This window comes from Pseudomyrmex gracilis, unplaced genomic scaffold (assembly GCF_002006095.1).
Source record: "Pseudomyrmex gracilis isolate BER0280 unplaced genomic scaffold, ASM200609v1 scaffold_155, whole genome shotgun sequence".
Lineage (NCBI taxonomy): Eukaryota > Metazoa > Arthropoda > Insecta > Hymenoptera > Formicidae > Pseudomyrmex > Pseudomyrmex gracilis.
The window spans coordinates 193213-220786 of NW_018020739.1; the positions used below are offsets into that span (position 1 = coordinate 193213).

The following is a 27574-nucleotide window of genomic DNA, read 5'->3' on the forward strand; positions in this document are numbered from 1 at the left end:
GAACTCGGTAATCGTTTCTATTTTTTTTCTTTTTTTTTCCATCGATGCACTTCGCGAGCTTCCAAGAATTAATACGATCAGAATATCTGGTAATTGCAATTGATTGTTGCAGAAAGTGCAGCTTGCGCCTTGCGTCGTCTCTACTATGATTATTCAGTATTATCGTTCTTTTTGCAACGCACGGACTATCCAATGTATATGCTTTACGTAACTCGTAACCGCCGCGCATTGTTTTTTTAACGTCTTGAGTTGTTGAAAACAATTCGCACACGATGAAGCGTACCATCAGCCGTTTGGTCGAAATCGGTCTTCGCTTCGTCGGTATGTGGCCGAACTCCGCGTATCCGAATTTGTACTGGTCGATGTACATGACGACCATAACGATATTGCAGTATTTTCAATATTCGTACGTTATCGCACATTTCGATCTCAACAATCTCACGCTTCTGATGGACTGTCTGGGTCTCGCCCTCACTAATACACTCGTGTCTCTCAAACTGCTCGTTCTGTGGTCGAATCGCCGGTAAGATGTCTCACTCCGGTTTTTTTTTTAATAAAACAGAAAAATAACAGAGAAAGTTAGCTAGAAAAGAAAAACCGAATGTAAGCATGAAGACGGAATCTCGATTTGTTTGTTTGAAAAGAAAATGTATGTTTGTTTATAGAATATTTTTTAATATTCTAACGGCAATGGATAGAGACTGGGACGAGAAGCGCGTTAGTGATTTTCACGAACTCGGTATTATGACGACGGTGGCGGATCTGTCGCGTCGTTGTTCCAAAATGATTGTCGGAATACACGCTCTGGCCGCTTTTTTCTTATCAGCCGGTGCTTACGTATTGCGCTCGATAAATGCCGGTGACGATGAAGTTTTTCGAGAACTCCCGGTAAAAATGAACTTGCCCTTTGACGACGTCAACGAGTCGCCGCTTTTCGAATGCATCCTGTTCGGACAGTTCCTTTACGAATTGTCGCTCGCCTCTGTGGCCGGTATAGTTAATGCGTTACTTGTCACGCTGGTGAGTAATAAACTTTAAAATTTACGATGATTAAAAACTTTGTTTCGTCACATTACAATGGGTGGTGATTATTTTTCATTCGCAGATACTTCATGTAGGTGGTCAAATTGATGTTATGCGGCAAGAAGCGACGCAGAAAGTATCGGACAACAACAATTCTACCGTAATCGAAATCAAAAAACTCATTTTCAGACACCAAAACGTAATTAGTCTGTCGGACAATATCGAAAATTTATTTTCGCTCATCTCGTTGATGCAATTGCTATGGAACACTTTGATTATTTGCTGCTCCGGTTTTATGATTATAATTGTAAATATTTATCAACTTCATGAATGTTTCAAAAATGTTTGCCGTCAATAATCCACTTTTTTCTTGATTTTCTCTCTCGCGCTTAATTCTGTAGGCACTCAGTACTCGCAGAGGCGCAGCGGCTGTAATTAAATCGGTGCTTCTTTACGTCGCAAAAACATTAGAAGTCTTTCTATTTTGTTACGCGGGGGAATATTTGAGCGCTAAGGTTAGCATATATACTATATAATGTTTTGTACGTATGAAACGTGTGTTTTATCTTTTTTTACTTTACATTTTTATTTGTGTTTTTTTTTTTAATTCAAATTTCGTCGGTTTTCCAGAGTAAATCAATTTGCGATTCGACGTACGAATTGTTTTGGTATAATATGATGCCGTCCGAGAGTCGCATTTTGTTGCTTGTAATGGTGAGGTCTCAAAAACGATTGACAATTACCGCGGGAAAAATTGTTGATCTCACCTTAGAAGGATTTATGAGTGTAAGATGTCGCGCGAGTGTAACACGCATTTTTTAAATAATGCTAATATATAGATCTTTTATATAAACCCGATTTTTCAGGTCATGAAGGCTTCCGGTTCCTACATATCTGTATTATATGCGATGTACTAGAGCGGGAAGTGTGTGTTATGTTTTTTACATTATTCTATTTACATCTCTATCTATATTTTAATCAATCAACTTCACGTTAGTGTGTGATAAATAACTGATTATTATATTTGATTTCGAACTCTTTTTGAAGATATTTATCAGATGTGAAGAAAAGATATATAAATACACACACACACACACACACACACACACACACACCAATAATGACACATCATATATATAAATTTATCTATCGTTAACAAATATATCTTTATTATATTTCTCTCTTTATTTATAACAATCTGTCTTTTGTCTATGTGATATTTTTCTTTATCTTTGCTCTGACATAAGTATTTCATTTACGATTCAGCTCAAACTGCTGCACATTAATTGAGCAATTTTTATCGTATTAGCTTCACTCACAATGTTCAATTTTCAGATCCGCGGAGAAAACGTCCGCGGTTTTCTTTTTTTTTCTTTTTCACGAACATTTTTTTAAATGCTCGTCATTAACGGCGGCCATCCGCGTCTGCATTTTTAAAACCGATTAGCTGTGCAAAAATTACACGTGTACCTTTTACACGTGTACGCTTCAACTTTGTAATCGTTAATCAATCATCGCAATTGAGTTTGAACCGTACGCGGTTTGTACCGCGAGATACGTGTAATTACGATTGATCGTTGCTCGCACTCTGCTATACCGCGCGACGTTTTTTGCGTTTTTTTTTTTTTTTTTTTGAAATTGCTGTCATTTCTCTCTCTCTCGCGGAGGAAGGGGAAAAACTGTGTGCGAGTTATCGAAAAAGATATACACGTTCGATACCGAGTTTTCTTCGCGGCGTCGCTCGTCTTGCCGTTGTTATTCGCTCCGTTGGAAGAGAACGACGTGCACGCGGCTCGTCAGAGTGATGCATCAATGTGAAGCTACACGTCGCTATGTTGACAATCACTATAAGTTCGATGCTGAGGATGGGTGTTCGTGCGATCGGTCTGTGGTCCCGACACCTCGTACGGAAACGCTCTGCTGGATGGTTTTACATGACGACTCTCGTCCTGATGCAACACTATCAATATTCTCACGTTTACGCTCACTTGGATTTCAACAATCTCATCAAATTGATGGACGGTCTCGTTCTGGACTTCGCTCTAACGATCTTCAAGCTGTTGAGTCTCTGGGGTTTAATCGCAGGTAAAAAAACACAGCGATCGATTTCTTCGCCACACAACTCCGTTCGATTCCCGAGACCGAATCAAATTCTTGTTGCGTTTCCGGGAAATAGATCAGTTTGCAGGATATTTGCAGATATTTTAACCGCGATGAGCGACGATCTGAACGACCGATTTGCGCGTGTTTGATGACGAGTAAGGTCAATTTGGTTTATCGTTGCTCCAACGCGATGATGTCCGTCAATGCGATAGCCACTGTGCTCTACTTCGTCGACAGTCACGTACGTCGCGAAGTACGATTTCCGAAGACGGATTTCGAGGAAGTTTCCCGTGCAGATACAATTGCCGCCGGAGATCTCCCACTTTCGAGCTCGTTGTTTCTTCACGTGTTAGTAACGGCGTTAGTAATCGCGATGCTGAATTCGTTGGTAAAGTTGAACGAGCGGGACAGTTTTTTGATAATTTAAATGCGAATAATTCGCACACGTCAATTTGTAATCAGATAATATAATTTTTTATGTAATTCTCCAACGAGTTAATTTACTAGTTTTATTAAATTAACTTTTTGGAAAAAACAGAGAGTGAGAGCGAGAGCGTTGCTCTTTTAGTTTATGCCAGAGGCAGTTACAATAACTGATTTGCAATTTCTTTTGACAAAGAATTTAAATTTATAACAATATCATTCATATTTTCAATTAACGTCGAACAAAATTAAAAGCACAAACGTACATTGTTTTTCTTACATGTAATTGTTTTTTAAACCTGTCATTTTGATCGCTCTTAAAAATAAATACTCCAACACGTTTATTCGTCGTAAAGTTGTAACGTTGAAATCGTAGTTTTTCTCTTCAAGGTAAGCGGACAAATTGACGTTATATATATCGAGAAGTAAAAGAAATCTCTTCCACGTACCAATCAAAATTCTTCTTAATTAAGTTGCTCGTCGAAAGACATCAGAAAATCATATTCGCTGGTGAATACCTGAAGTTAGCTGTTTTTTTCTGATCAAGTTTTCAATAATAAATTTATTTAAAAAAACAAGGTCAATGCAATTAGTAACATGAAACGATTAAAAAACACGCATTCGTCATGTGTTATTTACACAAATTTGTAACATTCTCGCTTTTTTTGTTTACAGAGTAAATCTATCAGCGACGCGGCATATACGAGACAGTTTGATATGATTTATTCGCCAGCGAGCGACGGATTTTATTATTCGTCATTCTCAGATCGCAAAAAACGATTGACGATCACACCCGAGAAAGTTATGGATCTGTGACATTAGAGAGTTTCGCCACAGTAAGTTTCCACGTTATGAACAAAATGATATATACGTGTTCTTTCTATTACAAAAATCTATCGATTTATGTTATTGTATTTATAATTGAACTTCTCGAAGAATTGTCAATATAAATTACGCGGATATGAAGGGTGTCCTCGGGTTCGTACGTTAATAACTAAAGTGTGTGTAGAAATCGGCTAATAAGAACCGGATGCAGGATATTTTTCGCAATGATAAAGACGAGTTGTGTGTCGAAACGTTTCAACTGGTTCATCAATATGACAGGATTAATTATACCTTCTGATGTTTCCGAACTATTCCAGCTAGACCACAAATTTACTCTCCCAGTCAGACGTAACAAAAATAAAACTGTGATCGAAACTATCAAAGATATGTTGAATGCAATATTCGTAAATTAAACATAACGTGGAAATCTAATAAATCTCGCAATCACATATCTTCTTATTTAAATACTCATATTAACAATAACGATTCATTAACACATATTGAACGTGACCTATTAAAGAAAGCAAAATCCGCTTATACTTTTATTAAACAACACTCCGATATCATATTCACGAGAGCGAACAAAGGGAATTACACGGTAGCAATCCTTAAAATTGAATATCTCTTCAAAATGAACGATGTATTAAAAGATAACAACACATATATTTTAATTAACAAAAACCCGCTGATGAAGATCAATAGCGAACTGAAAAACATATTTGAAAGTTCGGTTACCAAAGGTTTCACAAGCCAAATATTAATGAACTCTCTTTTAAACAAAGATCCAATATTACCGCGTGTCTATGGAGTTTCCAAAATCCATAAAGATAACTGTCCGTACGGAATAATCATATCATCAATAGACAGCCCATTATATAAATTTGCATCTTCATAAAATCACTTACAACAATATACCAAACTCGCTATTCAACATAAAATATAGTTTCGAACTATGTAAAGCTTTGTCAGATGCTGTACATTACAAAAAGATAACAGTTTAAACATTATGAGAAATACAGAGCTGTTAGATGAAACTTACCTAACCGATTATTGATAAACTTTGACTCTTTTTTTACTTTTTACCTTATGATAGACATATGTTTTCTCTGACTTTTATTTTGACAACTTATTGTTTTGCCTCTCAGTTCTTGTCTACTCTCCAAACATGGCAGATCTATCTAAATAGTACATATATTTTGAATTTATATATTAAGCGTCGATGAAGTGTTGATCTTTATATAGGTGAGACGTTGTTTTATTGTAAATTTGATTTATTTATACACTTTAATAACACGATATTGTAATTATTATAGTTTTGTCGACTGATGATGACTTAAATACAAATGGAAACGTTTCGACGTACAACTCGTCTTTGTCATTGAAAAAAATATTCTGCATCCGGTTCCTATATTGGCCGATTTCTACACACACATTAATTGTCAATATCTCTGGACAAGAATAAAGTATTAGGTCATGGAAAGCTTTGGCGTCGTACATTTCGGTCTTGCACGCGATGTACCGAGAATATCGAATCGAATTTACGCTGGGATAGGAGTATTGCCGAATTGTCACGAGTCGTAATATCGTATACTTACATTTGCAGAAAGAATAGACCTGGTAATAAACAAAATTTTGTGCACGTCATCATAGAGTTAAGTCAATATCTGCATTAAGTGTTTGGATATAATGAATTGCGGACTACTGTGTTTTTTTTTCGAAATTATGTGCCCACGTATACTTTAGTAACAATATGTTAAAGATATAATTACGCACGCGATTTTAGTCACTTACACGCTTAAATATTGCAGACTAAAATATATTTTTAATATTCATACAAATTTCTTATAGAATTTAGTTTTATCTGTCGCCGCGAAGCGATATTTTTCTCTGCTGAAAATATCAAGTTGTAATTCTCACAACCGTCTTTTCAACATTTCTACTACTGGTTCGCAGTATAACAACTGGTCATATTTTTAAATCTAAGTTCAAGATCTGTTTACGCAATTTTTTACTTTTCTTATGGCAAAGCCGCGGTTATTACCAAAGAGCATTCATAAATGTGCTCATACACACACACACACACACACACACACACAATACTGAGCCTTTAAACAAAATTATCTACTGTTTCTTCTTTCTGTTTTTTACATCAATTTTAGTTCATTCAACGAAGAGTTGACGATGACATTTTCCACGTGGATATTTTCTTCGCGCTCGAAGTAACCTGTAATCATCTGTCATCGCGCAATTTACCTTGTCGTTGTACGGCAGCTGCATTGCACCGCGAAATATTACACATAATTTGCAATTGATCGATATTCACGTTATATCGCGCCGGTTTTTCTCTTTCTCTCTCTCTCTCTCTCTCTCTCTCAAATTTCTCATTTTCTTGAGTGCACGGGAGAGGAGAAGTGCGCCGTCATTAAAAAACAAAAACTTGCTTTTGCGTTGCGAAAACTTGTTTTCGCGGCTTGGCATTTTCGCCGATATTTGAAATTTATCTGAAACAAACAAAGACTTTGTTTGATCAAGACGATATAAACATACCCGACGATGTGAATATCCGAAATCTCAATATCGAATACTAAAGTTCCGTGTTGATGATCGATCTCGGTTTGATTGACACGTGACCCGGCTCTTCGTACGGGACGATTCTTTGACTCTTTTACATGGTCAGTTTTTTAGCCATGTATTATCTTCAATGTTCTTATGTTTTCGCGCAGTTAAACACAACTGGTTTCTTTTCAAATTAATGAACGGTTCGAGCGTTACTCTCGACATTCAGTATAAACTTACAATACGCTGTATACAGTCTGTTGAATCATTGAAAAAAAAAAAAAAAAAAAACTACCCTCTATTATCTCCCGCATCTTATTGTTAGAGCTCTCGATGCCTCGTTTTTTTTATCTCCCTTAATATTGTATTATAATTTTGTTATCAAACTATTGATAACGAATTTAATTTGCTCTTAGAACATCTACCATACAATTCCAACTCACATTAGGGGGAATCGTCGCGATAATATCTTAATAAAAAAAAAAAATCTCGAGTACTTTCTTTTGTTTCTCACATGGCACTCACGTTTTCCGAGAAAGAATAGCTTCTCAAAGAACTCGCAACGAACCGTTCATTATTCAAATCGCTAATGAAATTATGTTACATTTGAGCAGAACTTGCAGATAATGAGTCTCTCTATATCTCTCGTCGTAATATTACACCACGCACAACACAACGTAATGACGACGGATCTATATTCCACCCGAGTAGGGTGAGACGGATCACGTGGAAGTGCACTCGTGGAGAATCAGTCAGTGCACTCTCAGCATATCAGACGAAAGGTATCGATAGGACAAACATACAGATCCTGATTTTGGCGTGTTTATCGAATAGATATATATATAATATATACATATATACCATATTGACGAATGGTGCTCACGAGTACCGTCAACCCGTCACTGAGAATCGGTCTTCGATTGCTCGGCGTATGGCCGGGTGTGTCGTGTCTAAGCGTTTGCTTGGTGATTTACTTATCGAGCACACTGATTCTACAATATTTTCAATATCAGTACGTGTTCACGCATTTCAAACTCGACGAGCTCTCGAATCTCGTGGACGGTCTGTCCGCGAGCATAGATTATTCCCTGACGTTTCTCAAAGTGGCCAGTCTTTGCGTGCACCGCCAGTAAGAGCATAAATTAAAGTTTCCGTTATTTAAAAAAAAAAAAAAAAAAAAACAAATCCGACTTACCGAACGCAACACGTTGCAGAGTTTTTCGCAAACTCCTCACGGTTATGGACGACGATTGGCGCAAATCCGTCGGTGTCAAACAGCATTTTTACGTTATGTCAATGAAAGCCCATATATCGCACGTTTTTACCAACTCCATGCTGACGCTTAACGGAATAGTCGCGATACTTTATCTTCTAGGCGAGTATGCGAGTCATCTTATTCATTTTAGCAAGAATTACAATAATAACACTTTCCAACTTCCCATCAAAATACAACTTCCCTTTGATACCGAGCAATCGCCGACATTTGAGTTACTGTTTATATTTCTCTCGATACATATGACATGCAACTCGTTGACAATCGGTGTTATAAACAGTCTGATCTCTACCTTGGTAGGTCTGATATTTTGTTTATTATTAATATTATTGTTTGTTATGAATATTATTATTGTGTTGTTTATTTAGTTTACTGAGATAATTTAGGCGATGAGAATTGAACAATTTCTCTTGAGAATATATATATATATATATAGCCGTGTGAAACGTGTTAAGTTACAATATATCTTCACGCGCACGCGCGTAATACATTAATGTAGTTTTCACACATGTAATATATAGTTGAAATTGTTGCAGAAGTGAAATATATTCTAGGTATTCCACGCGGCCGGACAAGTCGAAATTATATGCGAAGAAATTAAAATTATTTCCGAGAGAACTTTTTCCGGTTCTTCCGAGTTCACGTTGAGAATGCTAATTGAGGAACACAATAAAATTATTTTATTCTTCGATGACATTGAGAAACTGTTTTCTTTCATCGCGCTGATGGAAGTTGTTTGGAACACTTTGGTCGGTTGCTGCTTAGGATTTATTTGCATAGTAGTAAGTATAGTGATAATTTTTTTGTTTTTTAGCACACAGAGACGATGTGATAATTAATAATTATAACTCTGTCTTTTTTTTTGTTGCTCTATGAAACGCAGTCCGTTCACAATGAGGCGAGTGTCATGATAGTGGTGAAGACCGCGTTCGCTTACGTGTCTATAATGTTTGAGTCCTTTATTATTTGCTTCGCCGGAGAATATTTTAGCCTCAAGGTTAGATCTTTGATATTTAAAACTATTGGAATATACTTATTTTTTCAATGAACATAACCGAAATGGCAGAGATAGTTATAGAAAAATAAACAGTGTGAAAAAAATGTTGTTATTTTGTACAAAGTAAATTAATGTCTTTTAGAGCAAATTAATCGCCAACGCGGCTTACGATTCTTCGTGGTACGACATGCCGTCGAGACACGGGAAGATAATATCGTTCATAATAATGAGATCTCAGAGACAGTTGTCGCTCACGGCGGGAAAGATGATGAATTTGTCTCTGGAAACTTTTACGAACGTACGTACACCGTCTTCAAAACTTTCCTCGATATGTTTGGATTAACAGTACATGTTACGTGCTCAAATATTGAAAAATATACCTTTACTTTCGTACTTTTAGGTTCTCAAAACGTCGGCGTCGTACATATCCGTCTTGAATGCGATGTACTGATGTATTAGAAAAAAGTATAACAAAAATCACAATCTTATGAAAAGTGCATCGGTATCCGATTATACGACACTTTTCGTAACATTGTTTCAGTGAAACTTGTGTTAATATACAGAATTTGTTGTTATAGAAAACCAATTACTTCAATGTGTATAAAAAAAATTGTCAATATAAAATTATTATATTTCGACGCGTAAATAAACTTTCGTTCAAGTGTGTTATCATATATTGAGAAAAATATGGTATAATATCACTTTCCACACGTATCCGATGTTGCGTGCATGTAACGGCTCGTATATCATTTTTGTTTATTTAACGAAGCTGATCGTACAAAAAAAACGCATGCAAAACAAATCGTTTTTTTTAAGATGCAATAGCTAATCATAATCAGATACTTTCGCAGCGCGGTATTACGTTGTGCACGCGCGTTCTAAGCGTTGTAACGTATTTTGATTAATGTTTTCGGTTATAAATATGTTTAATTAATAAACGTAATATATTATATTTAGAAAAAATATGCAGTTTTTAATGTATTATATAAACACGATTAAAGAAAAAGTAATTTAACGTACGTGTTTTGATGAGCATGTAATTACGCTATACGTGCGCAATTAATACACGCTGCATTGTTGTGCACATAGAGAATACAATATTCTCATAAATTTTCGCTATTCTTTATCGCAACACTAACTCCTTTTCTTTGGCTCTCGTGTTTCTCACGTCTCTCTTTCAACAGACTTAGCTTCTGTCATTGCACATGCGCGCTTATCTTGTGCGAAAACGTAACGCTTTTTTTTTTTTAAGTGAACGAACTTATTGTGTCTCCCCTCCGTAAGGTTCGCCGTTAAATTGTATGTTCTTTGATTGCCCTCGTAATCGCGCGCGTTGAAAGAAAATACGTAACATACAATTTTTTTTGCCGCTGCATTAAACGCGATAAAAGCACACGCATAATTGCGATTGATCGATAACGACCAACGATATAGGGGCTGACGTATTGTTCCTTTGTATATAACGCGGTATATGAGACTTGTTGTATAGAAGCGGCGCGAGAGTGTTATATAGCTCAACTGAAACACTCATATGTAATTTTCAAACAGTCGCTCTCAAGTCCATTTTCTTCCGGCGAAGAGAAGCAAATCGGCGGCGCGCGATTTTCTCGTGAGATAATATGCGCGTAACTTCCATCTGCGCCGCCGTCGAGATCGGTTTCCGCTTCGTCGGAATCTGGCCGGGTTTGTCGTACGGAACCTTCACTTGGTCCGCGTACATGACGAGCGCGGTGATCGCGCTGTATTTTCAATACGTTTACATTCTCCATCATTTCGATGTGAATAACATCTCGATCCTAATCGACGCGCTCAGTCTAACGTTGACGTACAGCCTCGGCTTTCTCAAGCTGATCTCCCTCTGGTCGAATCGTAGGTAGGAGAACAACATTCCTCGACGCGATGAGAATAACGGTTGTTCTGACGCAACGGAGCGCGGGAGCGCTTTTCCGCAGGATATTTTACAACATTCTGCTGGCCATGAACCGAGACTGGGGCGAAGTCGCTCGAGACGACCGATTGGTAGTGTGCGTAATGACGAGCAACGTCGCTTGGTCGCGACGTTTCTCGAACGCGCTGATCAGCATCAACGCCACCGCCGCAATTTCTTACGCCGTGACTAATTTCATGGGACATTCAAACGATCCTGAGCGAGACTCCAACTTTAGTACGAAAGTGTTACCTATAAAGATGGAATTGCCGTTCGAAGTCGAAAAGTCTCCGCTCTTCGAGATCATAGCTATCGCTCAGACTGTTCACGAAGTGTCGATGGCCGTCTTGGTAGCGATGATGAATTCCTTAATTGTTACATTGGTGAGTTTGTTTTGCGTCCTGCGGCGCGAGTCTGCGCGCGTCCTGTTGCGCGAAACCGATTGAAGTTCGAGCGAAATTGTTCCTCTCGTTTTTTTGTGCAAGTGAATTTTTTGTTCGGTCCCGCGTAGTACCGCGGATCTATTTGAAGTGTTGACGCAAATTACTCTAAACAAAAAAAAAAAATAATATAACAATGTGATTTGTAAAAGACACTTAACTTCTTCAATGAATTTTCGCTAATACAATATAATTAAAAAAAACATACATTTTAATAATTTCTCTGTTTGTAGGTGCTACACGTAAGTGGACAGATCGATATTCTTCGCCAGAAATTACTGACGCTTTGTAACGGCGAAACTCTGCAGCGCGAGTCGATTGTCACGAACATCAAGCTTTTGATCGCGCGACATCAGAGAATAATATCGTTTTCGGATAACATCGAAGCGCTCTACTCTCATATAGCGTTGATGCAATTTCTGGCAAATACCTTAGTCATCTGTTGTATCGGCTTGACGATAATGAGCGTAAGTTGTGCAAATATATTCAATTGAAGTAAGTTACGTGCAAGAGTGTGTATTAAATCACCTCGTAGCCTATTTATTATCTTGAATTCTTTATCTTGTTTCTTCTCGCTAGTCTTTCGCTACGGATAAAAATACGGTAGCATTATTAAAATCTGCTATTTTTTACCTCGCCGTAACCTTAGAAGCGTTTATCTTTTGTTTCGCCGGAGAATATCTCAGCGCTAAGGTATCGCGTGATATATATTATTTTACACTGTATTCTATTTGAGGTTCCTTAAGTCTCACTTGTCACTTTTTACATACCATTTTCTAAGATCGCGTCTTCTTCTGTGTTTATCAAGTTTGCGCGGTGTATTTTTTTTTTTTTTTTTTTCAGAGTAAATCAATCGGCGACGCGGTGTATGAGTCGCTCTGGTATAACATGACACCCGGTGAATGTCGATTTGTATTATTTGTAATATTAAGGTCGCAAAAAAGACTGACGATCACCGCTGGTAACATTATGGATCTCTCTCTGGAAGGATTTACCAGCGTAAGAAGTTTGCTTTGAAAATATATAATTTTTATTATATACACATCTAATCTAATATTGAACATATATTTAATGTAATATCAATGTTAATAATGTTCGTTAAAAAAACAAATTTATAGCAAGTAATGAATATATACGAATTAATTAAAATTGATTGGGTTATTCCGGCTAGGTGATGAAAGCATCCGCTTCTTACATATCGGTGCTACATGCAATGTATTAGACAAATTCCCAGTGTGGATAACCAATTACACCTTTACCAAGTAGTATAACTATAGCAATTACAACAATGTGTCGAACAGTAACACGTAACGTTGTACGGAGCAACGTATACATACAGCGTTGTATGCAGCTGGATCAAAATAAACTGTATATATACTTCTGTAAACACAATCTAAACAAAAAAATTGTAGAGTTTATATAAAATAATAGTAGAGAAATAGAAAAATTAAAAAACATATTTTTTACAAACTATTGTTTCAGCCAAATGTTTACATGGTTTTGAAAAAGGAATAGTTTTAAATATTCTGTGAAATATATTTCTATAAAATATATGTATTTTTTTAATTGTTAACTGTATATGTACGTATATATATATGTTATCATATTGCGGAATTTGCCAAGCTTTATCATCGCACTTTTTGTTACGTATAATTCTTTTACAATTGTAAACATCACAGGAAATTCAAACATTTTCATATGAAACAATGGTTAAAAATTTACATCAGAAATTTGTCATATTTATCATATGCGTGTATTTACCCGATGGTGATAACAGACATGTCTGTTAGAAACAGGCATATTTTGCTTTCAGTCGACAATCCACAGACGCACATAAATTTACATCTCTTTTTATCATGTACACGCGTACAATGTTCTCCACGCAGTCTCTGTGAATAATATTATTTTAAAATCTACCTATCTCTATCCGCGCGATTATTATCGCAGCGCGATCTCTTGAAAGGGTCTTGCGCGCTTTACGCTCGATCCCGTAACGATCCTTAAATTATTAATGCGATCCAGGAGACACAATGTTTTCTCTCTGCTTCTTTTTTTTCTCGCTACCTATACCCCGCACTTATCCTATCGCAAACACTTATCCGAGAATTTTGCCGTCGTAATGAAAAAGTATTTTGTCTCCATACTTCTTATTTTACAACAAAGTTGGAGAGTAGGGGATTCGATATACCGGCGCGATCCGCCCCTATTCATCCGCGTTCATCCCGCGTTCATCCATGTATTTGACATTGCTACATCGCGGAGTACACGATCGGAGCCTCGATGAAATATCCAAGTTTCGCGAGAGCATTGACGTAAAGACGCATCTCGGTTCTATTCGAAAGCGGAGCTCCGAAAATGGAATCGAAGACCGATCCGACGATGGGTCTCGGCACTCTCAGTCGTTCGATCGAGATCGGTCTCCGCGCGATCGGCGTATGGCCCAACTCGTCCTACATGATCCTCGGTCGCGCCTTCTGGATGATCACTCTGACAATGGCGCAGACATTTCAGTATCGATATTTTCTCATACACGTTCGCACGGACGATCTGCCGCATCTTATGGACGGCCTGAGCGTCACGATGTCTTATAGCCTCCTGCTATTGAAGCTCATTGTATTTTGGATTCATCGACGGTGAGTTCCGGTGTTTCTTTTTTTTTTTTCGCAAAAACGAGATGAACTGATAAAATATAGACTATACGTAATAGACTTATACGTAAATATACATTTCGAAAAAATTATAAAACTACTTTAACAATTGTACATGTATGTATCATATGCACATATTTTATATGTAATCACAAAAGAAAAATATTTAAAATGTGTAAATCCTATATCAAGGAAAAAATTGCTCTTTTCGCACCTTAACTCACAATCTCTCGTAGGAGATTCTACGACATTTTAAATACGATGGCTCGGGACAGAAGCGAGTGCGTGACCAACTGGGCCGTCAGTTCAATGTCAAGGACAGTTTACATTTCACATCGGTCCTCCAATGTGATTATAGGCCTGTATCCGATGTCGGTGTTTCTTTACGGCACCGGTGTACTTGTTGCCAGTCCCGATGAGGTCAAAGAGGTCGACGAGCCACAGACGCGAGAGTTGATTCTCAAAATGGAGCTACCCTTCGAAACCAATACTTCCCCCGTTTACGAGATCGTTATGGTCACGCAATTTATTCATCAGGTTGCAGCAGCTGCACTAGTCGGAGTATTAAACGCCCTGATCGTTTCACTGGTGAGTAAACATCTGCGTTACATAAAAGAAAAAATCTGCGATTAAAAAAAAGCAAAGATGAACACACTATGTTTTTTTAAACTGCATTTGTGGCTGATCTGATTGCGCATTAAATTGTGATTGATATTCTATTTTGTTTCATACTTATCTAAAAAAAAAAAAAAAAAAAAACTAGATAAATATTAAACGATCTCTCTTTTTTAAATTATTCATGAAAATTAATATACCGCAAAAATTGTACCGCGTAATTACATCGTCTAGATATGTTTACATACTATAATATATGTGTGTACATACATAAGTAAATTTATCTACATATATACTCTCTCTCGAGAGAAGAGTTTATTGTAGAGAATTAAAATACTTTTAATCGGATTTCTCGCGCTCCACCGTGCTGCATGTTTAATGAATATTCTATATTATACACATCATGCGATCAATAATTTATCGTTTGCTTTATTTAAGCGCAAATGAATAACGTTCCAATGCGTCTAGTCACACAAACTGATGATTGAAAAAAAAAAACAACACTTATTTGATTTCCACTGTCTTTTTCTTTTTTATAACAAAAACTTCGATCTTCTGAACAGTGTAATTTTACCCCTCAAGTTTATAAATATTGTTTATTTTACATACACACGCACATATATTTTAGTATATATTCTTGATCCATAAAACTAATTGCTCTTTTAAGTCTCGGGGAAACACATTCGGGAAGGGCGTTGACCGTTATTTTTAGATTCTTCACGTAGGTGGTCAAATCGATATTATGTGCCGAGGGTTGGCAGAAATCTCTTCGGGCGACAATGCGTTCGACTTGCGAGCCTCAGCCATTCGAGCTCTAATATGTCGACACCAGAGAATTATCGCGCTCTCGACCAATATCGAAAATCTTTTCTCGTACATAGCTCTGATGCAATTTTTAGGAAACACTTTGGTCATTTGCAGTCTTGGATTTATAATTGTGACTGTGAGTAAAGTTCTCTACGAGAGTTCTCTTCTCTTTTTTATGCAAGTTTCAAATCAAATCATGATGTAAAATGTATAAAATACTTTGTTTTTTATTACATTTTAGTCTATAGGCACTACAGAAGGAACGACAATGCTAATTAAATCTCTATTTTTCTACGCTGTAATTACATTCGAAGCGTTCATCTTTTGTTATGCCGGAGAATATCTGAGCGCAAAGGTCAGAATTCACAATGATACACTTTTATGTTACATTTTTGCAAATTTAAAATTTCCTTTTATATATCTATAATGAAACGTGTTTTTTTCTGTACTTCGTAATTATTATTTAATTATTATTCGATTGTAGAGTAAAATGATCGGCGACGCGGCGTACGAAGCGAAGTGGTACAAATCGAGTCCTACGCAAAGTCGAGTTTTGTTACTGTTAATTTTGAGATCTCAAAGGAAGTTAACTATTACAATTGGAAAATTTATGGATCTCTCTCTAGACCGTTTCACAACAGTAAGATGCAATTTGAGAATAATTACGTCCTTATTCGTTTTACTTTAACAGATCTAATAAAAATTTCAATTACTTGACACACATTTTAGAAATGTTAGTGCAAGTTTTGAAGCACAATTAGAACAAATCGTAAAAAAATGTTTTTTACATTATATCCACGTTATTGTTTCTTATGTTTAAAAACTTTGATGTTACACAACAAAAACTTTACAAACTTTTTCCATCGTATTCATCAATAATCGCATGATGGATATCAAAACATATTATTCAGGTGCATTTTCTTTCTTTCAGATCATTAAAGCGTCCGCATCTTACGTGTCTGTACTGCATGCTATGTCTTAAAGCCTGTAAATAATCGAAAAACAAATTGTAGCTATTATAGAAAATGTATGTACGTTTCGTTTATTCTCAAGATACTAATTGATCGATTTTCTACGAACGTGTTACAATTACGAAACAACATGAATATATTTTAATGAAAATGACAGGTGCATTGCGATTGTTTTTATGCGTCTTCTGCTCGATTCTTCTCCGAGACACATTATTCTTATCCTTCTTTTATTCTCATAAACTTCTACCGTCGCCGTCGATTCATCTACAATTTTACGGTTTTTTTACCGTTTATTCGTTCACTTTGTATTCACGTGTATATTCAGCCCTCGTACATTTTTCCTGCATTTTTAACGTAAATAACAGGGCGCCGATGAGTACGCGAGGATATACAGCCGTCTCTCTCTTATTTTTCCACAATTGCAGCAATCATAGAAACGCCGGTTTTCTCCACGTGGCTTTCAAGATAAAAAACGGTATAATTTTTATAGTCACAAGAGTGGGGATTACGCGACCAAGTGTAACTTTGTAGAGTGTCACAGTCCATCTGCAACTTCTCCACTGATCATATCTAAGACTACAACCGATCATGATTTAGTCGGAAAACATTTATCGTCCACCCGATGCCACGTGAAAATCTTGCAAATCTTCGGTGCAGTGCATTTCAGTGCATTTTTCGCAACGAACAATATTTAATTTAACAAATCAGAGTGTCATTACTTGTATTTAGAGTGTATTATATTTCGTGTATATAATGAAAACAGAAAAGGAAGCCGAGCTACCTAAAATTAGCGAGAAACTGTATAGATATCATCATCGATTCGTGAACTTCATAGATTTGGATTCGATGAAAAACGAGACGGAGTCGACGAATATCGTATGTCCTCCTTCGGTCGAGTTCTGCCTTCGTTTAATTGGCGTATGGCCGGGCACGTCGCACGCATTTTCCCGCAAATTTCTCAGTATACTCTCGATGGTGATGTTCCAAATCTGTCAGTATCAGTACGTGATGAAACACTTTAGCAAAGACAATTTGTTAGTTCTTATAGATGTTTTAAGCGTGACTATGGCTTATAGTCTTTTATTAATTAAAATGACTATTTTCGCGTTCAAATCTCGGTAAGCTTCTCCGCTTTGACAACATTAATTACATTTATTTTATATTTTGAATTTGCAAAATAGTTTTGCACTCAAATATGAAACGCTGGTTTTATATTTCAGTGCAAAATTTGATAAAATAACAAATTAAGTAGTGTAATATTATTTATTATTTGTTCGAAATATTTCAATTTTGATATAGTTTAGTAGACGAAATGATTGCGTCCATGATTGAAGATTGGAAAACGCGCGACGTTTCTGAGATTTATATGATGACCAGAATAGCTGATATCTCTCGTCGATTCTCAAATTTGATAATTGCCTGCAATGCGATGTCGGTGTTCTTCTATGCGACTGGCACATTCTTCAGGCACACAAATAATAATCAGACCGAAACTCGAGAACTTCTTCTTAAAATGGAAGTGCCTTTCACAATGGACAATATACCGGTGTATGTAGCTATTCTTGTTACACAGTTTATCCATCAGACAATCGCAGCTAGTATGACGGGTATGTTCAATTGCGTGTTAATAACGCTGGTAAGTACTTTTTTTCCAGTTTGTGTAAACAATCCTGCAAATTAGAAAAAATAGCTCATGTTACATTACCTAATTAAAAACTTTTTTACACTACTGATATACAAAAAAATGTTTACATTTTATATTTCATTACTTATAAAACAGCGATTATATATAATAATTGATAGTTATATAAACATTATGATAAATATTATGTATTGTTACATGAAATGAAAAAGTTGTGAGTGTTCTTATTGTGTTATTTAGGTCCTTCACGTGTGCGGACAGATCGATCTAGTGCGACGGAAGTTAAGTGAAATTACGAAGAAAGACATCGAGCGTCAAATGACCGAAAGTATCGTGAAAACATTAATCGTTCGGCATCAGAGAATCATCATTTTCACCAAAAATATCGAGGCTCTTTTTTCGACTATCGCGTTGACGCAATTCATATCGAATACATTAATTATCTGCTGTTTGGGATTTCAAATCGTAATCGTGAGTAAACTGATATAACATAACTTCTTCGAAGTGTGAGATATTGCAAACATTTCAGTCTATTGATGCTCCAGACGGAACAACGATGCTAGTAAAATCCTTGGTTTTTTACATTGCTATTAATACAGAAGCATTTATATTTTGCTTCGCAGGAGAACATCTCAGTAAAAAAGTTAGTGTATAAACAATAACGCGTATTGTTGCGTATGTAAAAATGCGGGGTGTAATATTTTCTAACAGTGTATCGTGTATGTTGTAGAGCAAAATGATCGGCGACGCAGCGTATGAGTCGCTTTGGTACGATCTAACCCCGACTCAGAATCGAGATCTTTTATTTATAATCGTGAGATCGCAGAAACATTTGACGCTCACGATCGGTAGAGTCATGGACTTGTCTTTGAAACAATTTACCAGCGTAAGAAATTGACGGAAATAACAAAAGCGACTAAGGGAAACTGTGTCTGTAAACAAATGATCAGAAATGATGTTTCGACAATCGGGTGACAACGTTTCTTCTAGTCGCTTCATCGCAACAAAATGCTTGCGACCGTTGACCGTATTTGGCTTTTTTATTAAAAAACCTGTTGTAGATTGTGAAAGCCTCGGCATCATACGTGTCGGTGTTACACGCGATGTATTGAAACCATAGCGCGATCTATACTATTTATATACCATTGCGTGCAGAAGAATATAGTACTTTTATTATCAATTTGTGCGTTTAACAATTTTCTTATTCGGAGTCTCAACGAGGCTCACAGCTAATGTATGTAATTCGTGAATTCATTGTTGCCTGAAAACTGATTCGCGCGCGCGCTTTTCTTTAAGCGATACTCCTAAAACTATAAATTTAATCTTAATCTTGACACATATTTAATTCTGATCTAACGTCGAAAAGAAAGCAATTTTTTAAATCAGTATCAAATAATAATATCCAACGCAAAATTTTAAGAAAGATAAAAATTAAAACTTCACATCATAAACGCAATCGAACAAAACGCAGAAGTGTATTGTAAATATTGTAAAATAACTTAATGTTATAAGATACTTAATTAATGTTATAAGATTTTTTTCTTTATTAATGTTATAAGATACTTAATTTTCTTTTTACTTCAGAATAAGTACATTATAATTTGTTTTTTGTATGTACTTTGGATTCGCCTTCGAATTCACCGACCTGTTTTGCAACCGTTCACATAGTCAATTGCGATTTTCGCGTTATAGACTTTTTCTCGCAACAGACACATAATATGTCTGCTTTGCTTCCTTTCCTTGCTATTCTCGGCGATACGCTTCCCCCAAACAAAACTTTTCAACATTGCTTGTGTGCAAGCAATTTGTGAAAATTGTTTTTTTGTTTTTATCTTGCTCTTTGTTTATTTAAAGAGTGTTCGTTTGCATCAAGCTCATAAGAAAAAGAGAAGACATCGCTTTTTTCATTAATTATGAAATTATATAACCGTAACTTTGTATGTGTATACAACAAAAAATATAACAGACTTTACATTAGTCTGTGGACATTAAAGAATGTTCGAAGTGATTATGAGAGTAGTTACGACTTTTTTCTTTTACAAATGAATAAAAATATTGTAGGTTTCTATACATTAAAAAATGTAAGTTGTTAATTTACCTTTTGTGGAGTAAATTTAAAAAACTTTATGGAAAAAATAATATATTTTTTATCAGACATTTTATATGCATATATTATCGTTTTTTAGTTTAATAACTTTTTACGTCACATTTATCAATAATCGCATGATAAATATTAAACATATTATAAATGTTATACATATTATCCAAGTGTAATTTCTTTCCTTCAGATCAGTAAAGCGTTTGCATCTTATGTCTCTGTGCTGCATACTATGTCTTAATGGTTGTAAATATTCAAAAAAAACTTTGTAGCTATTATGGATGTATGTGCGTTTTGTTATTCTCAAACAACTAAATGATGGATTTTCCACGAACGTGTACAATTACACAGAACAACTTGAACATATTTTAATGGAAATGACAAGTGCATTGCAATTGTTTTTATGTGTCTTCTGCTCGATTTTTCTCGGAGATACGTTATTATTATCCTTCTTTTATTATCACAAACTTCTACCTCCGCGTTCGATCCTCATAAATTTCTACAATTCCACGGTTTTTTTATCGTTTATTCGTTTCACTTTGTATTCACGTGCATTCAGTCCCCGTACATTTTTCTTGCATTTTTAACGTAAATAACAGGACGCCGAGTAGGCGAGGATGTACAGTCGTCTCTCTCTCTCTCTTATTTTTTTGAAATTGCAGCAATCATAGAAACGTCGGTTTTCTCCTCGTAGCTTTCAAGATACAAAACAGCATGATAAAAAGTGTATAATTTTTATGATCACAGGAGTGGGGATTACGCGACAAACTGTACCTTCAAAGACTTTTACAGTCCCACCGCAACTTCTCGACCGATCGTACCTAGAACAACCGATCATGCTCACGTTTTAGCAACGAACAATATTTAATTTATCAAATCGGAGTGTCATTACTTGTATTTATAATATCTTATATTTTGTGTATATAATGAAAACAGAAAAGGAAGTTGATTTAACTAAAGTTAGCGAGAAACTTTAGAGTTATCACTACCGAATCGTGAAACTCATATATTCGGATTCGATGAAGAACAAGATAAAGTTGACGAGTATCGTATGTCCACCGTCTGTGGAGTTCTGCCTTCGTTTGATTGGCGTATGGCCGGAAGCGTCACACGCATTTTCACGCAAATTTCTTTACATACTCTCGTTAATGGTGGCCCAAATCTTTCAATATCAGTATATAATTAAGCATTTCAGCAAAAAAGAGTTGTTACTCTTTGTAGATGTTTTAAGCGTCACTCTGGCTTATAGTCTCGTATTAATTAGAGTAATTATTTTCGCGTTCAAATCTCGGTAAGCTTCTTCTCTCAGTTTGATAATATTACTCACATTTATTTTATATTTTGAATTTGCAACTAATTTTTAATGTACAAAAGTGTAACACTTTGCACTAAAGTATGAAATTCGGGTAAAGTGATAAAAAAAAAAAGTAATTAGCGTAATATTATTCACTATTTGATCAAAACATTTCAAATTGGATATAGTTTATTAGATAAAATGATTGCGTCCATGGTTGAAGATTGGAAAACGCGCGACGTTTCTGAGATTTATATGATGACCAGAATAGCTGATATCTCTCGTCGATTCTCAAATTTGATAATTGTCTGCAATGCGATGTCGGTGTTTCTTTATGCGACTGGCACATTCTTCAGTCACAGACACAACAATCAGACCGACACTCGAGAGCTTCTCGTTAAAATGGAGATTCCCATCACAATCGATAACATATTAGTGTATGTAGCTATTCTTGTTACACAATTTATCCAACAGACGAGTGCAGCTAGTGTGGCGGGTGTATTGGATTGCCTGTTAATAACGCTGGTAAGTTCGAATGTTTTTACAGTTTGTGTAAATGTTTCTGTAAATTAAAAAAAAGAATTAATTTTACATTATCTATTCAAAAACTGGTTACACCACTGATATAAGAAGAATATTTTTAGTTTTTATATTTAAAAAAAAAGATTGTTTATAATACTAAGAATTATTTCGAAGCACATTACTGTGAAGATTATTTATCGTTCTATATGATGTATAAACTGTGAGAAATCTTATCGTGATGTTTAGGTTCTTCACGTATGCGGACAGATTGATCTAGTGCGTCGGAAGTTAGTTGAAATTACAAAGAAAGACATCGAACGTCAAATGACCGAAAGTATCATAAAAACATTGATCGTTCGGCATCAAAAAATCATCATCTTCTCTACAAATATCGAGGCTATGTTTTCAAATATCGCGTTGATGCTATTTATATCGAATACTTTGATTATCTGCTGTTTAGGATTTCTCATTATAATCGTGAGTAAATAACTGAAATAAAACATAACTTATTCGAAGTACGAAATATCGCGAAAAATTTCAGTCTATTGATGCTCCAGACGGATCAACGGTGCTAGTAAAATCCTTGTTCTTTTACATTGCTATTAATACAGAAGCATTTATATTTTGCTTCGTAGGAGAACATCTCAGTAAGAAAGTTAGTTTACTCACAATGTCTCCAAAAATGCAATATAATACATGAGTATTGTTGTTTAACAATTTGTTGCATATTGTAGAGCAAAATGATTGGCGACGCAGCATATGAGTCGCTTTGGTACGATCTAACGCCGACACAGAATCGAGATCTTCTATTTATAATCGTAAGATCGCAGAAGCATTTGACGCTCACGATTGGAAAAGTCATGGATTTGTCTTTGCAACAATTTACCAGCGTAAGAATTTTAAAAGAATAACATAAGAGCGACTAAGGGAAACCATTTGTTTGTAAAATCATTATCAAAAATGATAACTTGTTGATGTTTCTTTTAGTCGCTTCATCGCAACGCAATGTTTGCGACCGACGGCCATATTTGGCTTTTATCATAAACCTGTTGTAGATTGTAAGAGCCTCGGCATCATACGTGTCGGTGTTACACGCGATGTATTGAAACCGTAACCCGTTTTATGCCACTTATATACCATTGCGTGCAGAAGAATATAGTATGTTTACTATCAAACCGGTTATTTTTCTTTTTAGCAATTTTCCTGTTTGAAGTCTCACGGGGGATGTCACAGCTAATGTATAATACTTGAACATGTTGTTGACTAAAGATATCCATGTGGAAGGTATCACTGACGGATAACATAAAGATGAGCTGTGCGTTGGTCTACGATCAGACTTTAATATTAGTAAATTTTGGTGACGAGCGTAAAGCGCGCGATTAATCCTTGTGAAACGTTTTACATTAGCTCTGCACTTTACGGAGTTTGATTTCACGTCTTAACAACCTACTGTTTTGATCCTATAAGATCACGATTCTATAAGATCACGATCCTATAAGATGCACGATTCAGGTTTTTCAGTACCGATATAATAGTAACTGTTCATTTGAACAACTTCCAACGAACAGAGATAATAATAGCGCGTTTAAATCTCCTTTGTTTTACATCTCGTAGTTTTGTGGATCAATCAACGGCAAGATGAACACTTAGAAAAAAAGAATTATTGTGTGCAATTGTGCTTTCCGTGTTTGCAACGTATTATAATCTTTAATTCTTTCGAGTTGGAGAAACACATTGGAGAGCGTTGACCGTTATTTTTAGATTCGTCATGTAGATGGTCAAATCGATACTAATTACCGAGGGTTGGTAGGAATCTCTTCGGGTGACAGTGCGTTCGAGTTGCAAGCATCAAGCACTACAATAAGATATTGTCTCATGCTAATAATATATCTAGATTTAGAACAATTCGTTAAAACAATAGTACATTTTTTCACACACTCATTACACATATTACTGTTTCCAATATTAATTTTTTATACATCACATTTATCAACGATCGCATAGTGGATATCACAAGATATTATTTCAGTCAGTTTTCTATCAGATCTTTAAACTATCTGCATCTCATGTGTCTCTCTGTGCTACACACTGTGTCTTAAAAGTTATAAATGTTCAAACAAAACTTCGTAGTTATTATAGAAAATGTATGTACATTTCGTTATTTTCCGATTCTAACTGATAATTTTTCTATGAATGTGATTATATGCAAACTAACATGAGTATATTTTTTTCCTTGAAACTATAGATGCAATTATCATTATTTTTTTTTTGTGTGTGTCTCCTGCTCGATATTTCTCAGAGACACGGTATTATCATCCGTCCGTTATTATCATAAACTTTTACCTCCGCGTTCGATTCATGCTCATGAATTTCTACAATTCTTTGTTTTTTCTTTTTAGTGTTCATTCGTCTGTTCACTTTATATTCGCGTACCTTCAGCCCTTGTACATTTTTCCTGCATTTTTAACGTAAATAACAGACTGTCGATGAGTGCACGAAGACGCGTAGAGTCCTCTCTTACGTTTTTGCAATTGCAGCAATCATAGAAACGGTTTTACTCGTGGCTGTCAAGATAAAAAAACGGTATAATTTTTATGGTCACAAGAGTGGGGATTACGCGACCAAGTGTAGCTTTGTAAAATGTCACAGTCTATCTGCAACTTTCCGACTGCTCATATCTATCTAGGACCACGACCGATCATGCTTTAGTCTGAAAATTTGGCATTCATCATCTATCCGATGCCACGTCAAAATTTTGCAATACATCGGTATAAGCAGTGCAATTTTCGCAACGAACAATATTTGATATAGAAAATCAGAGTGTATTTTTATTGTATTTATTGTGTAATATATTGGGTGTATAATGAAAACAAAAAATGAATTCAAGTTGACTAAAGTTAACAAAACCGTACAGATATCACGAAGTTGTAAACTTGATGAATTCGTATTTGATGAAGAACGAAATGGAGTTGACGAATATTGTATGTCCTCCTTCCGTGGAGTTCGGGCTCCGTTTAATTGGCGTATGGCCCGGCACGTCGCACGCATTTTCACGCAGAATTGTTTGCATACTCTCGATGGTGGTGTTTCAAATATTTCAATATCAGTATGTGATTAAGCACTTCAGCAAAGAAAATTTATTAGTTCTTATAGATGTTTTAAGCGTGACTCTGGCTTATAGTCTTCTGTTAATTAAACTGATTATTTTCTCATTGAACGCTGGGTAAGGTTCTTCGGTTTGATAAAAATTATCACAAAATAAAATTGCACGTACAAGTTTTATAACAAAAATATGTTAAAGGTTTTTATAAGTACTTGTTTTTTTTTGCGTAACACTAGTAGTCAATATTTGTTTTTGGTATTTTAAATTCGTTACAGTTTATTAGACAAAATGATAGCGTCCATGGTTGAAGATTGGAAGACGCGCAACATTTCTGACGACTCTACGATGACCAGGATGTCTTATATCTCTCGTCAATTTTCAAATTTGATAATTGCCTGCAATGCAACGTCGGTGATCTTTTATGTGGCTGGCACATTTTGGAGGCATAGAACCGGTAATCAGACTGACGCTCGAGAACTTCTCTTTAAAGTAGAGTTGCCGTTCAACATCGACAATGCATCAGTGTATATAACTATTCTTGTTATACAATTTATCCATCAGACGAGCGCAGGTAGTATGACGAGTGTGTTCAGTTGCGTGTTAATAACGCTGGTAAGTACAAATGCATTTGTTGCAGTTTGCAAATGTTTCTGACAATTTAAAAAAAAATGTTACAGAATATTAAAAAGTTGCGGTAAAAAAACAGTATTTAAAAACTGATGTTACTCTACAAATGTTCAAAAAAATGTTAATTTCAACTTTTATTTTATTTATTATAGTACTATTTATTTATAAGAATTTATTTATAAACGCAATATTGTGTGTGTAAATATTATTTATCGTTATATGTAATATATAAGCTGTAAGTGCTGCTATTGTGATATTTAGGTTCTTCACGTATGCGGTCAGATCGATCTAGTGCGACGGAAGTTGATGGAAATTACGAAGGAAGACATTGAACGTCAAATGACCGAAAGTATCATAAAAACATTGATCGTTCGGCATCAAAAAATCATCATTTTTTCCAGAAACATCGAGATTCTCTTTTCGAATATCGCGCTGATGCAATTTATATCGAACACTTTAATTATCTGCTGTTTAGGATTTCTCATTGTAATTGTGAGTATAAATTAAAATAACATAAATTCTTCGAAGTACGAGATATATTGCGAAACTTTCAGTCTATTGGCGCTTCGGACGGAACAACGATGCTGATCAAGTCTTTGTTCTTTTATATTGTTATTAACATAGAGGCATTTATATTTTGCTTTATAGGAGAACATCTCAGTAAGAAAGTTAGTATACAATGCATATGTTAACGTCTGCAAAAATGCAATACGTGAATTGCATTTTGTTGTTTAACAATTGATCGTATATTGTAGAGCAAAATGATCGGCGACGCAGCGTACGAGTCGCTTTGGTACCACCTAACTCCGACCCAAACTCGAAATCTTTTACTTATGATCGTAAGATCGCAGAAGCATTTGACGCTCACGATCGGAAAGGTCACAGATTTGTCTTTGCAACAATTTACCAGCGTAAGAATTTGACGAAAGTAACAACCGCGACTAAAGGGAAATTTATATCTGCGAATGTTATCAGAAATAATGCTTTTATAACCGTGCGACGTTTCTTCTAGTCGCTTGATTGCGACATGATGTTCGCGAACTATAGTCGCAATTTGACTTTTATCATATATCTGTTGTAGATTGTGAAAGCCTCGGGATCGTACGTGTCGGTGTTATACGCGATGTATTAAAATCTTAGCGCATTCTATACCTCGTGTATGCCATTACGTGCTGAAGAATGTAGTACTTTTAGGAATATAGTGCTCTTGTAAGCCGTTTGTATAATTAGCAATGTTTCTACTTGCAGTCTCAACAAGATTGACACAATAATATATATAAGACATGTTGAAATGTATAAACAATTTTTATCTTTTTAATTTTTGAATATTTTAAAACCTGAAATCTTACCTTTCTAAAGATCATGAAGTTATGAACTTTGGTTATGTTATGTCATATCGGTGGTCAAATCTTCTTCGCGATAGTTGGCAAACGCTTTCCGCAAAAATATGACACACATTCAACAAAAAAGAGATAAGCAAACGTTAACTTTCAAGCATCAGTTCGTTCTATTTGCAGAAAATGTTGGTAATCTCTACACGTTGCACTCGTGATACTCTCATCAGATGTTTTCATCACATGTTGCTTCAAATCATTATCATCGCCGTGAATTGGTTTTTGTTTCTGTAGTACAGTAGATAATATCCGTTTAAAGTTGACTCAGAGTATCTTAAACGAAAAA

The 27574-nt window shown here is 35.6% G+C and overlaps 6 protein-coding genes across 6 annotated transcripts; all 6 read left to right on the forward strand.

The window, feature by feature from the left end:
* Positions 1–272: 272 nt before the first annotated feature.
* LOC109857336 (odorant receptor 22c-like) lies at positions 273–9651 on the forward strand. Its single transcript, XM_020433520.1, has 6 exons — positions 273–523; positions 666–1020; positions 1106–1330; positions 1425–1538; positions 1654–1809; positions 9601–9651. The coding sequence occupies exons 1-6, from the start codon at positions 273–275 to the stop codon at positions 9649–9651; spliced, it is 1152 nt and encodes a 383-aa protein (XP_020289109.1).
* Positions 9652–10819: 1168 nt separating this feature from the next.
* On the forward strand, positions 10820–12789 carry LOC109857337 (odorant receptor 30a-like). The gene is made up of 6 exons (XM_020433521.1): positions 10820–11073; positions 11153–11510; positions 11801–12034; positions 12147–12260; positions 12411–12566; positions 12739–12789. The coding sequence occupies exons 1-6, from the start codon at positions 10820–10822 to the stop codon at positions 12787–12789; spliced, it is 1167 nt and encodes a 388-aa protein (XP_020289110.1).
* A 1133-nt stretch (positions 12790–13922) lies between these two features.
* LOC109857338 (odorant receptor 4-like) lies at positions 13923–16646 on the forward strand. Its single transcript, XM_020433522.1, has 6 exons — positions 13923–14200; positions 14452–14803; positions 15543–15773; positions 15879–15992; positions 16122–16277; positions 16569–16646. The coding sequence occupies exons 1-6, from the start codon at positions 13923–13925 to the stop codon at positions 16617–16619; spliced, it is 1182 nt and encodes a 393-aa protein (XP_020289111.1). The 3' UTR covers positions 16620–16646.
* A 749-nt stretch (positions 16647–17395) lies between these two features.
* Positions 17396–19362, forward strand: LOC109857311 (odorant receptor 22c-like). The gene is made up of 6 exons (XM_020433488.1): positions 17396–17726; positions 17908–18244; positions 18491–18721; positions 18780–18893; positions 18981–19136; positions 19312–19362. The coding sequence occupies exons 1-6, from the start codon at positions 17455–17457 to the stop codon at positions 19360–19362; spliced, it is 1161 nt and encodes a 386-aa protein (XP_020289077.1). The 5' UTR covers positions 17396–17454.
* A 2005-nt stretch (positions 19363–21367) lies between these two features.
* Positions 21368–23270, forward strand: LOC109857339 (odorant receptor 22c-like). Its single transcript, XM_020433524.1, has 6 exons — positions 21368–21639; positions 21831–22167; positions 22411–22641; positions 22706–22819; positions 22899–23054; positions 23220–23270. The coding sequence occupies exons 1-6, from the start codon at positions 21368–21370 to the stop codon at positions 23268–23270; spliced, it is 1161 nt and encodes a 386-aa protein (XP_020289113.1).
* A 1575-nt stretch (positions 23271–24845) lies between these two features.
* Positions 24846–27055, forward strand: LOC109857310 (odorant receptor 22c-like). The gene is made up of 7 exons (XM_020433487.1): positions 24846–24932; positions 25079–25387; positions 25543–25879; positions 26156–26386; positions 26449–26562; positions 26650–26805; positions 26976–27055. The coding sequence occupies exons 1-7, from the start codon at positions 24904–24906 to the stop codon at positions 27024–27026; spliced, it is 1227 nt and encodes a 408-aa protein (XP_020289076.1). The 5' UTR covers positions 24846–24903; the 3' UTR covers positions 27027–27055.
* The last annotated feature ends 519 nt before the right edge of the window (positions 27056–27574 follow it).